The following is an 11,851-nucleotide window of genomic DNA, read 5'->3' as shown; positions in this document are numbered from 1 at the left end:
ATAACTACAGGGCAATAGTAGTCCTGTTGGTTGCAGGGCACCTGTGGGCCAGATTGATGCAGAAACCCTCTGCACGAGTTGACCAGGGGGTGTCACCTACTCTGCACTTTTTCATAGGAGAGGACTGAGCCTTCTGGAGGATGGTGTCCCACCCAGAGTCACACGGCCTAAGAGGTCAGACAATGTTGCAGCCCTGAATTCCCCCAGCTGGTGGAGGTGGGAGCTCTCCTGGCCTTGCCTGGCCCACGGCCACGTCTTCCCAGCTGGTTCTAGGCCTCTGCTTATTGTGTGTCCTTAGCCGAGAGGCCCTTCCCAGGCCTTGGTGCCTTAACTACAGAGATCCGGTTGGCCCAGTGCTGCTGGAGATCTTCATGGCTTGGACCATCTCTGGATCCCACAACCCCACCCACTCTGAATGGCCCCAGACAGGTGTCTGGCAGGGAGTCTCCCATCCTGTCTTTTGTCATCTTCCAAACTGTTGTCCGGACCTGGAGCACTATTTAAAGACCCATCTCTGGACTGTCCCATCCCTGCTGCAGCCTAAAGGAGCACTCCAGACCATGGTAGGCTGGGGCTTCCCTGCCTCCTGACCCTGACCTCATCCCGTGACCTTGACTTGATTTGTGATTCTGACCTTCACCTCATTGCCTGAACTCACCTTATCCTTGACCTTGCTCCTCTCACTGACATCCTTGCCCTTGACCTGATATCCCTGGTCCTGAGTTTTTCTTCGCCCGTGGTGTCATGCCTGCACCTGGCCCACCCTGGGCGGCCAGTCCATCTATATGGGTCCTGATTTGGGTCTGCTTTGCTAGACTGGGTGGGGAGAGTAGAGAGAGACAGGGAGAACACAAAGACATGGCAGAAGTGGGGCTCTGCTCCTGCTGAGGGGACATGGAGCCTGTGGGGTCAGTCTGGGATTCTAGGACAGCTGGGACCCATGGAGCCTGAGGTGGGGCCTGCTGGCCTTGCTTCAGGGTCCTTCAGGCCATATGGGGCCTGTCCTGCTGCTTTCCCCTTGTCCTGCCATCCGGCCCAGGGTATCCCTGTGGTCTCTCAAGGGCACTGTTCTTTCAGGGCCATCTCACACACACTCATCAGTCCCTCTTGGCCCGAGAACTCTGACTCGGCTGTCAAGCCCCCGCTCAGAAGCCACCTCCTCTGGCAGGTGTGCCTTGAGTGCCCCAGTGACAGAGCGGCTTCTCTGTGTTCTCAGCGCCTGTCCCTCCCTCCATCATCCGCTACTGATTGTCTGTCTCCCTGCTGGACTATGGGTTCCTTGGGAACAGGGATGGGGCCTGTTTCAGCTCTGGGCCCCTGGGTCTGGGCACAGGGCCTGGCTGGAGGTCAGCAGGTGCCTAATACATGTCCTGATGCGTTGAGATACGCACAGATGAGGAAAAGGAGGCTCAGAGTCTGCAACAGATTTTCTTAATATCACAGAGGCTGTGAGCAGCGAAGCCGGGATTAGAGCTCAGGTCTGGGCAACCCTCTTATGCTTTAAGGTGCTCCTTTCAGGGAGTTTTATTTTTCTAGTGGCAAGTTATAATAAGGGAATTCCCAAGACAGTTGGGCTGCAAAGGGTCCCGGCTGGGAGGTCAGAAGCCTGGTCAGGGCCTGTTTCCCGCTGTGCAGTCCTCCCTCTCAGGGTTTCAGAATAGGGCTGGGCACACAGTAGGGCGATGTTTCACAGGATGGACGTGGAAGGCTGGGGTGAGGCAAGGATGGGTGATGCTGAGCACAGTTCTAAGGAGAGAAAGGACAGAATATTCCACAGACGGAAGTGATCGTTTTTTATTAATCAGAGGGAAATGTATATGTAATTATGTGAGATGAACTCTGCAGGGAGGTTCTTTTCTTTATGATGTCTGAAGGGATTTATAAATATTACAGAGGTTTTACAGCATCATAACGTTCTGGCTGCCCTGCCAGCCCCCTTTCAAAGGATTAGTGGAGACAAAGCACCCAGTAAAAGCTAATTATAAGTCAGCCGGGTGCTGCTGCTCCTGAAGTGAGCCCAGGCGCCAGAGGGAAGTGGGGGAGAGTGCAGGGGTGGGGGAAGTTGGATGGTGGGACAGGAGTGAGCTGGGGGGAGGGGAGACCACACAGGTACTTGGGTGGGGGCACAGGAAGCCCATGCTCTGGGGATGGGTAGACAGGGCTTGGCTGGAGGGCGGTGTAGGCTGAGATGGAGGCAGGAGCTGGGGGTGGGGGTGTGTGAGCAGGAAGCCTGTATCTGTTCCACCTCTGAGCCAGTTTGGGGACTCCTTGCACATGGCTGCTGAGGGAAAGGTCCCCTCCTCAGGGGAGGACCAAGAGCTTTCAGCAAATGCCCAATAATGGACTGTCAGGCACAATGACATCCTGAAAGAAACGTGGAGACAGGAAGGCTGGTCAGAGAACCTGGAATTATTCCATGTGGGTGGTCGCCTGGCTACCTGCTGGGGAATTCTCCTCCGAGCTTTGGGTTGCTATTTCCAAACCGGTCCCCACTCTGAGCTAGGCCCTGGTGGGGGCAAGGGCCCTCAGGGATGGCCAGACACAGACATATGGAAGGGCAGCGTGGTACATGTGCTACAGGGTATGGCTGCCCTAAACTGATGGGGAAGGAAGAATCTGAGAGCTTTAAATTGTCCTGGGGGTCACGGAAGGCTTCTCAGAGGAGATGGCAGAGGAGTAGAGCCTGGAGGGTGAGGATTCTATTAGATAGAAGGCAGGGAAGGCGTTCCAGGTGGTGGGAATGTCAGGAGCAAAAGTTGGGGGAGAAGGAAGCTCAAAGAAGGTTTGGGGCAGAGTGGGGGCACTTAGGTGGGTGGGTGTGGAAGCTTTGGGAGAGGGACAAAGGACAGACCTTACAGGCTGAGAAGCCCCAGTGTTATCCTAAGAACACTGGGGAGGACGGCAGGAGAGGAGATGGGCCCTGTCTGTGGTCTGATGCTACAAAAGATGCCCCTCTCTGCTTCACAGCCTGGGCGCAGACCACCCACCTTCCGGAGCCCGGGGGCCCAGGTCAGGAAGCAGCTGTCTGGCCCCGTGGGGTGGGCGCTCCGCAGGCTTCTTGCCGTGAGCTGGAAAACCACCCTGCTTATCTGCAAGGCTTCATTAAGGGCTTTGTCTGTCTGTCTGCTGTGGGCTGGAGGGTGGCAGGTGTGTCACTCAGGACGGTGACACTGTGGGAAATGAGGCATGAGGGCTGGGAGGTGGTGAATGGCTGAGCTCACAAGGAAGGGCTTCTGCAAGCCTCCCCTGGTACCTCACAGGCGCCGAGAAGAGCCCGGAAAAGAACAGAAGGAGGAGCCAGCTCCAATGTGTTCTCCATGTTTGATCAGTCCCAGATCCAGGAGTTTAAAGAGGTTGGTCAGTGTGAGCTGCAGCTTTGGGAGGACTCATGTATGAATCACCTGGGGGGCTGGCAAGGCACGCGGTCATCCCTCAACCCCTGAAGGAATGACGTCGCTAATCTTAGTGGCCACCTGGTTTGCCTCAGAACCTGCAGGTGTGTCTGCTGTCCTCGGGCAGTCCCGACCCCTCTCTCCCTGGGCCTTTGCTTCCTGTGTGACCTTGGGCAAGTCCTTCCTCTCTGAGCCTGTTTTTCTCTCAGTGCAAGAGACTTGCTGTGGGCATGACAGGAGGGATGGGCAGGAAGCCCCAGCAGTGGGAGCTCGGTGTGGGTGGCCCGTCACTCTCATGCTGGTCGCACTGAGCTGCATAACCGGGTGGCCAGAAGGACATGCCCTGAGGTTCCCCGGGCAGCAGTTTGTAGGAGGACCGCCCCCTGGGGAGAGGGGTTGTTTCTGGGGAGGGAAGCTGGGTTGGGGTGTGTCGGTGGGCTCAGTGCCCATGTCTCTGCCAGGCCTTCACCATCATGGACCAGAACCGCGATGGCTTCATTGGCAAGGAAGACCTGAGGGACACCTTTGCTGCCCTGGGTGAGTGACCAGCAGCCAGGGAGACTTGGGGCTTGGAGCAAAGCCGAGCCCGGGCCATCCAGAAAGAGTGAGTGGCTACGGGCAGCCAGGACAGTAGGCACAGTGAGGACGAGGGGCTCGTGTGCCATTTGGGGGTGCGGGAAAGGAGCGGCTGTTGCCTGGCAGGTCAGAAAGAACTCCTGGCTAGTTAAGGAGGGCTCTCCAGGGAAGCAGGGATGGCATTTCAGGCTCAGGAACAGGCCTGTGCAAAGGTCTGGAGTGGAAGGCCCAGGTGGGGCAAGGGGTCAAGACACTGCGGTTGGGAGAGGCCGGCGATGGGTGCAGATCTCAAGGATACGGGGCTTTGGCTGCCAAGGGAGGTGTTTGCCCTATAAGGCCCAGGGAGGGGCCTGAAGGGGCCTCATGGACTGGGCGTGGGTGGGAGCTGAGGCTGGGGGAAGGCGGCAAAACCAAGCTATGTCTGGACTGAGCTTTGAGCTCCTAAAGATCTACTTGTCTCTGCGACCATGATGCATCCCAGAGTCCCCACCTCCAGGCAGCCAGTTGCCGCCTCCTGGAGCACATGAGCCTGAGGCCCAGGTCTTCCTGCCCCTATGCACCTCAGCTTCAGTTTCTTTGGGCCTCAGTATCCTCATCTGTAAAATGGGGATGACAAACAACTTGCTGAGGTGGTGGCAGGAGGCAGTGAGGCTGGGGGCAGCCCAGTGCTGAGTGTGGCTGAATGTGCCCCATCCCGAGGTCCCCCAGCAGGCGCAAGGGGCCTTAGGGCTGAGTGGGAGGCGGGTGGATGGTAGAGCTGGGAGACTGTGCAGGACACTCTGTGGTCTTATGCTCTGTTCCCTGGGCTGTCTGCACGCATAGTCCCCTCTGACCCTCATTGTGCTCCCGGGTATCCCCATGTCTCCCCTCCCCTAGGTCGCATCAATGTGAAGAACGAAGAGCTGGACGCCATGGTGAAGGAGGCCCCGGGGCCCATCAACTTCACGGTCTTCCTGACCATGTTTGGGGAGAAGCTGAAGGGTGAGTGAAGCCCCAGTTGCCCTGGGGAGGGAGGAGTGAGTAGGTGTGGGCAGGATGGGCTCTGTGTGCAGATGTGCCCCCCCAGGGATACACACCCCAGCTGGGAGCATGGTATCCTCTGCAGGAACACACACTTTTCCAGCCCTGCCTCAGTTTCCACCTCTACACCACAGAGGGGGTGTAACTGTAGTAACCCCGTCTTGCAGGACTGTGAAGGGCCCAGCAGGACAATTTGTGCAGCATCAGGACACTGTCCCAGCCCCACCTCACTACCTCTAGGCTCATCTTGCCTGCTCTGCCTCACCAACCATGACAGGAAGTGGGGATATGGGGGGTGGTGTTCTGGAAGTTACTGTGGCCGACCCCAGTGCAACAACCAGGGAAAGGATGGAGGGGCCTCATTCACAAGTGAGGAGACTCGCGCTCAAAGGGCTCGCCACACCTTTTCCAGATGCCACAGCATCACATCTGTGGAGATGGAGCCAAACCCCGACTCCTGGCTCCAACCACTGCACCTCCTGAGACACAGTGTCAGGCCTGGGCTTCGGGTGGGACAGGGGTCTGGGCATCATGTCCCTTTCTCTCTAGGCCGTGGGAGCTGACTCCCTACCCCTTAGAGATGTCCCCTGGGTTCAAGGCTTCCATGTTCAGAGGGAAGGGCCAGCCTGGGCTGTGGCTGTCCTGGGAGGTGGTCCTTGGAACCACCCCACCCTCAGGACGTCCTTGCCTGATGCCCTCCCTGCCTTGGTTTGATCTGGGTTTAAGACCTAGTCCCCCACTGACCCAGGGTCACCTTGGGCAAGGCTTGTCTGCTTTTTGTACCTCAGGTCTTTGTCTGTAAAATGGGCATTGTGTTAGTTTCCCAAGGCTGCTGTAACAAATGACCACAAACTTGATGGTTCAAAAATTCGGCCATGTATTCTCTCAGTTCTGGAGCCTGGAGTCTGAAATCTCTCAGGAGCCTGCTCCTTCAGGGGCTCCAGGGGAGAACACATTCTTTGCCTTTTCCAGCTTCTAGTGGCTGCATCGCTCCCATCCCTGCCTCTGTGGTTCACTGCCCCAACTTCTTTCTGTCTGTCTTCCTCTGCTTCACTCTTAAAAGGACACTTGTCTTAAGATTTGGGGCCCACCTGGATAATCCAGGGTCATCTCCCCATCTCAAGATCATTTCTTTACATCTGCAAAGGCCTTTTTTCCAAGGAAGGTGACATATCCCGGTTCTGGGGATGAGGACATGTATATATCATTTGGGGACCATGATTTAACCCACTGCGGAGCTGATCCTGCGAACGGCACAGATTTTATTTGGTGAAAAATCGTAACGCTCTCATGGGTTGTGACCTGCCGGCAAGTATGATAGGATGGTCTGGCTGATTCTAGACTAGAAGGAGGCCAACAATTGACCTATGACTGAACAGCCTCACCCTCCTGTGTTAGCAACAAGGAAACTGACGGCTGGAGAGGGGCCGGGCTGTGGGCCTCGCGCTGTCCAGCTAACTCCAGAAGTGCCATTAGGCCCGCCTTCGGGCAGCATTCGGGGTTATTCCCGGGACCACGACCACCTCCTGGAAGAGCTCAGATGCCTAGGGGCCAAAGGCAGGGGCATACTCCTGGGGAAAGGGGTGTGTGACTCCAGCCAGTGACCTAGTGACTTTAAAGGGAGGCCTGAAGTTCATATTGGTCTGTGGCCAATAAGCTAAGAGGAATGACTCAGGGCCAGGCGGGGGGGTCGGGGCTGCAACGTTTTCTCATTCGCAGGGGCGCTGGAACTGAGGCTCCAGCTGAACGTGCCATGTGAACTTGGCTGAGCCTGCATGCTTGGCCAGCTGTGGGACAGGAGCTGGGGCTGGGGCAGGCATTGTCTCATCCCTCTAATTGGGACGAGGACACATTGTCATAAACTTCCCAATAGCGACGGGGGAATGCAGCCGTTCTGCAGCCATTTGATGAGGTTAGCAGTCCACAGAGCAGATTGGTTGTGGGGCCAGCACTGCCAGGCTTGGTCACTCTGGGCCATCCGCAGAGATGCTGAATGACCCAGACACTATCCTGTCCTGGATGAGATCCCAGTCTGATGGGGGACACACAGATGGCCCTGACCTAGTCTGATGGGGGAGACACAGCTGACTTTGACCCAGGCTGACGGTCAGAGGCACAGAGAGGCAGAACAAGCAGGGGGCTCTGGAGCCCCCAAAGAGCTGACTTCAAACCCTCTCTCTCCTTATTAGTCGGGACCTCAGGCAAGTAACAGAGCCTCTTGGAGCCTCAGTTTCCTCTTTGACAAATTGGGGAAATAATACCACGTGGGTAGGTAGTGGTAGGGGAAGCTCCCTAAAACAGTGAAGCTTCAGGGTGGAGCTCGGCACGGAGTCCTCAGATGTGTTTGTGGCCATGATCGAATAATGTTTGTCTAGATCTTTACCATCAGCAATATGTTTTCTTAACTGATCCTGGAGAGTGGGCAGCAAACTCTACCTTTGTCTCCATTTCATCGATGACACAGCTGAGCCTTAAAGAAGGAAGGGGACATCCCCTGGTCCACTGTGAGTGGGAGCAGTGTGACAGAGGGGAAAGCACCAAGTATGGGTCACCAGGTCACCTGCTGTCATTCACACAGTCTGTGAGGCCTTGGGCAAGACCCTTCTTTTTCTGGGCCTCAGTTTCCCCGTCTGTACAACCAGGAGCCGGGTATTCAATGTCGTTGTGGGAATAGCGCCATTTATTCTGACATCTTTCCCCAAAGCCCATGCTATAAAAGTGCTAAAACCAGAGCAGCTCCTCCCCACTGCCCCTTCTACTTCCCCTCATGCTACCGCCTGTTGGCCCATCTGCCCACCCCTGGCCAGGACAGTCTTGCAGACGTTTCCAGTGCTACTGCCTGAGCCTCAGCCTTCAGCACCCAGTGCAGCGCTTTCTCCTCCAACCACAGCCTCTCACGCACACCTTGGGAAACGCGAAAGTCCCAAAGTTGTCCCCTCAACTCATTAATCACACAGCAGCATCAGCTGCAAGAATTTGAGCAAGTCACTTAACCTCTCTGAGCCTCAGTTTCTTTGCATGTAAAATGGGGCCAATCATCAGGAGGGTTAAGCAGATAGTAAGTGCTCAGTCAGGGTCTCCACGTTCAGGGTGGCCCTAGGCAGGCAAGATTTCTTCCCCAGGCGTAGACTTCCTAACCAATTACTACGATGCTTCAGGGCTTGGCTCTGAGGCTAGCTTTGCTGCCTTAGAATCAGCTGTGCAGCTTGTGCATCACTACATACAGTGCCCTTGGCTGTTACTGCTATTCCTTTTCTCCCTGAAACCTCCCTTCTCGTGCTTCAAGTGGGCTTGGCTCTGACTGTGGAGCGGAAGTTGGGGAGGAAGCTTCCCAAGCCATTGCCCTCTGTAGGGGCCATGGGCCCCGCCCACCCCAGCCCCTACCCAGCCTATGCCCATCCTCTTCATCCTGGCACTCACCCTGCCTGTGTGTGCTGCTTCTAGGCACGGATCCAGAGGAGACCATTCTTCATGCCTTCAAGGTGTTCGACACTGAAGGGAAAGGTTTCATCAAGGCGGATTTGTAAGTCCCCTCTGCCCTCCGTTTTGGCTTTTCTTTCCCCAAAACCTCAGGTGATAAAGGAGCTGGGGTGAGTTCCCTATGGGTGGCAGCCTAGTCTCCTCTCTGCCCAGAACTCAGCCAGCTCAGGCAGTGTCTTCCCGGGAGCCAGGAGACCACTGCCCTGCCCAGCTCAGCCATCTCTTGATGTCCCTTCTCCTCTCTGGGCCCCCATTTCTGTGTGGAAATGTACAGGCAGTGTGGGGTCACCAGGGGAGGGTTTCCCAGTGGCAAGGGGAACAGGGGTGTGGGGGGGGCCTTGAAGGGTGATTAAGGGTGCCAGGCTGGGGCAGCAGGGTTGGTGAGGAGTGGGCTGTGGCTGGAGGGTGTCAGTGGATGTGGGTGGGGGAGACCGAGTACAGAGAGGCAGGCAGGGCCTGTGTGGGGTAGCTCACTCACCAGGCCCTGGAGCTCAGCTCTGCCTTGGAGGCATATGAGAGCCTGAGAAGGAGTTAGGCAGGGGCAACATGGAGGCCAGCCTGGAGGAGGAGAGGGCTGCAACCATCATGAAGACCTTGGCTGTTAAGATACAGGGAAGTGGATGGGTGAGAGAAACACCAGAGTCCAGTGCCAATGGGATCCGGGCTTCTGGGGAGAGGAATGGGCCCGATGGTAGCTAGGGCCTGAGTGGATACTGGCATGGAGACGAAGCCCTGGGTACGGACAAGCTAAGCTGGGGATGCATAAAGAGTGAGGTGGCTGTGGGCAGCTGTCCAGTGGGCCACTGGGCTGGCAATATGGGGGCTTGGGGTCACTGACTCCTCCTATGTCTGGGAGCCTCTGACCAGTGAGAACACAGGGCAGAGAGCCAAGAGTGGCGAGGAGGGACAGGTAGGGCGGTGGCTACCTGCCCAGGGCCAGGGACACTGAGCTGACCTCTGAGCTGTCTCTGGGCCATCCCTTCAGAGCCTCCAAGGGCTTGCAGGGCCTGTGGGTGGTCCTGGGCAGGCAAGATTTCTTCCCCAGGCGTAGACTTCCTGCCCAATTACTGCGATGCCTCAGGGCTTGGCTTTGAGGCTAGTTTTGCTGCCCTGGAATCATCACTTAAGGGAGGTGGCGTGGGAGGGGGCAGAGAGGCAGCGGGGAAGTGCGGAGGGTCTGTCTTCTCTCTCACACGTTCCCACCCCCGAAGCTGTGAGTCACACACTCCCCAGGGGAGGGGGTGATGAAGGTTTCTCCAGGCTGCAGCCCTCTCCCTTATCCCTGCCTCAGGGTTTATGGTTCCCACTCCCATCTTGGGGACCCGAGGGAGGTGCTGGGACACCTTCTGGAATAGCATGGACCAACCCCTATACTGCCTTTCACCTTCACTCCCACCAGCTCGAGGTCAGGGCTGGGAGGAACCCTTTGGGGACCCGATTTGGGAATCAAAGGCGCCACCCTGGGGATATGGGACCTGGAAGATGTGGCTGCTTGCCAGGCAGGCCACAGAGGAGGCTCTGGTTGAAACAGAGTCTGTGCAAGTCCCCAGCTTGGAGAGTTGGAAACTGTGACTGTCCTGTAGTAATGTAAATAATGGAAAATGTGCGTTGGTCCTTAGCGTGGCTTGTTGGTGCTGGCGCCACAGGAGGCTGGGTGCTCAGGGCCCGGCTCAGGCCTCTGATCCCATTCCTGCCCACTGCTTCCCCTGAGAGCCTTCTGCTGGCCCCCCCTCGCCCCCCCAGCTCCTAAGTCATCAGTCCCTCCCAGCACAGCCTCCAAAGCAGCTGCCATGCCGGTCCTCTAGGCCCAGGCAGCTCTGACCTCTGTGGGCAGCTGCCCTGGACCACCTGGGGGGTAGGCCCCACTGTACCCCTGCAAATCATTACCCTTCCAGAACCTCAGTTTCCCTCTCTGTAAAGGGGGACGATGGCGCTCATTTCCCAGGGCCGTGAGGAGAAAATAAGACGTGGGCAGGCCCCGGAGGAAGTGGACCTGGATAGGCCTTCCCACTCCTGGCTATCAGCACCTTGCACGCTGTCGAGCACTACGCAGCTGTCAGCGACCATCACAAACTGGGAAAGCAGTGCGTCTAGAACCAAGGCAAAGAGGCTGCCGTCAGTAACCTTGAGGTTGCTGATTAGTGCACGATGGGACATCAGAACAGCCCCCAAGATCATTTCATTTGGTCCCCACCCGATGCTGGGAGGAGAGTCCATGTTACAAAGGGAGAAACTGAGGCTCAGAGCTGAAGGGGCCCTCTGAGACCATATGGCTATTTGGGGACTGTAGGGTCAGCCCCAGCCCCAACCTCTACCCCCATTGGTGTCCTCCTGGGCCAGGACTTCTCCCCTCAGCCCCCTCCCTCATCACCATGGGATTTGCGTGTCCACGCACAGGGCGGCCCTCCCCTGAACATGACCCTTTCTCTCCCTTGAGCAGCATCAAGGAGAAGCTCATGACCCAGGCAGACCGGTTCAGTGAGGAGGAGGTAAGAACTGGCTTTTTAGGGTGCCGTTCAGTGCTGCTAAGAGTCTTCCTGGGAGGTGCAGCCCAACAATCTCTATAGTCACCCCCACCCAGATCACTCTTCTTTAGATGCTGAGATGATGTCCCCCTTGACTCCCTGGATAAGAACAAGAAGGATGGGGTGGCTGTGGGTCCCTGGCCTCTGTGCCCTCCACCGCGACGCCTCCAGCTGCACTCTGACTTCCTTGGATGACCCCTTGCTCTAGCTTCCATTTGGCCCTGGTCCAAGCTGACTCCCTGCTCCTCCCCCAGGTCAAGCAGATGTTTGCCGCTTTTCCACCAGATGTGTATGGCAACCTGGACTACAGGAACCTGTGCTACGTCATCACACATGGTGAAGAGAAAGACTAGAAGATCATGAACCTCCCGCGCAGTCAGAGGCAGCAAACACTGGGGGTGGGGGCCAGCAATGGAGAGCTCCTGAGGCCAGTGTGTTTGAAGAAAAGGCTCTCCTCGCCTTGTGGGTTGGGGGCAAAGCAAGAATAAATAATGCTAATAAGATCTGAGTTTTCGTGATTAATGCTCCAGCTGGAGAGAAAGCTAAACATTCCTATGTTGTTGGTTTTTCCAAAACGTTTTACTTCCCTGGCTTTGCTCACATGTTCCTGATGAGCTGGTGTTTAGAACTAATTGGCAGTTTTAATGGTCCCCAGCTGGGCCACAGGACACTGCCTTCATTTATGAAGCTTTTATTGAGCATCTAGTATATGCCAGACCCAGTGCCAGTCCTGGGTACACAGCAATGAGCCAGTCCTGTCCCTGGCAGGAAGATCATGCAGTGAAGAGGACACGAATTGGGGTGGGAACACAGCGGGAAGAGGATGGAACAGTTCAGGGGAGACCTGGAGGGGTAGAT

General features: G+C 56.6%; 1 protein-coding gene across 2 annotated transcripts; it reads left to right on the top strand.

The window, feature by feature from the left end:
* The first annotated feature begins 520 nt into the window (after window positions 1-520).
* MYL10 (myosin light chain 10) lies at window positions 521-11,432 on the top strand. 2 transcript variants are annotated; one of them, XM_033110788.1, is made up of 8 exons: window positions 545-563; window positions 2,968-3,009; window positions 3,261-3,353; window positions 3,854-3,929; window positions 4,845-4,949; window positions 8,433-8,511; window positions 10,909-10,957; window positions 11,248-11,432. In XM_033110788.1, the coding sequence occupies exons 1-8, from the start codon at window positions 561-563 to the stop codon at window positions 11,344-11,346; spliced, it is 546 nt and encodes a 181-aa protein (XP_032966679.1). In that variant the 5' UTR covers window positions 545-560; the 3' UTR covers window positions 11,347-11,432. The 2 variants fall into 2 exon arrangements, with proteins under 2 accessions (XP_032966680.1, XP_032966679.1); XM_033110789.1 differs by lacking the exon at window positions 2,968-3,009 and having other exon boundaries at window positions 521-563.
* The last annotated feature ends 419 nt before the right edge of the window (window positions 11,433-11,851 follow it).

The sequence above is a fragment of the Rhinolophus ferrumequinum genome, chromosome 7, assembly GCF_004115265.2.
Source record: "Rhinolophus ferrumequinum isolate MPI-CBG mRhiFer1 chromosome 7, mRhiFer1_v1.p, whole genome shotgun sequence".
Classification (NCBI taxonomy): domain Eukaryota; kingdom Metazoa; phylum Chordata; class Mammalia; order Chiroptera; family Rhinolophidae; genus Rhinolophus; species Rhinolophus ferrumequinum.
Note: the sequence above shows the minus strand (reverse complement) of the source record. Positions and strands in the feature narration are given on the sequence as shown.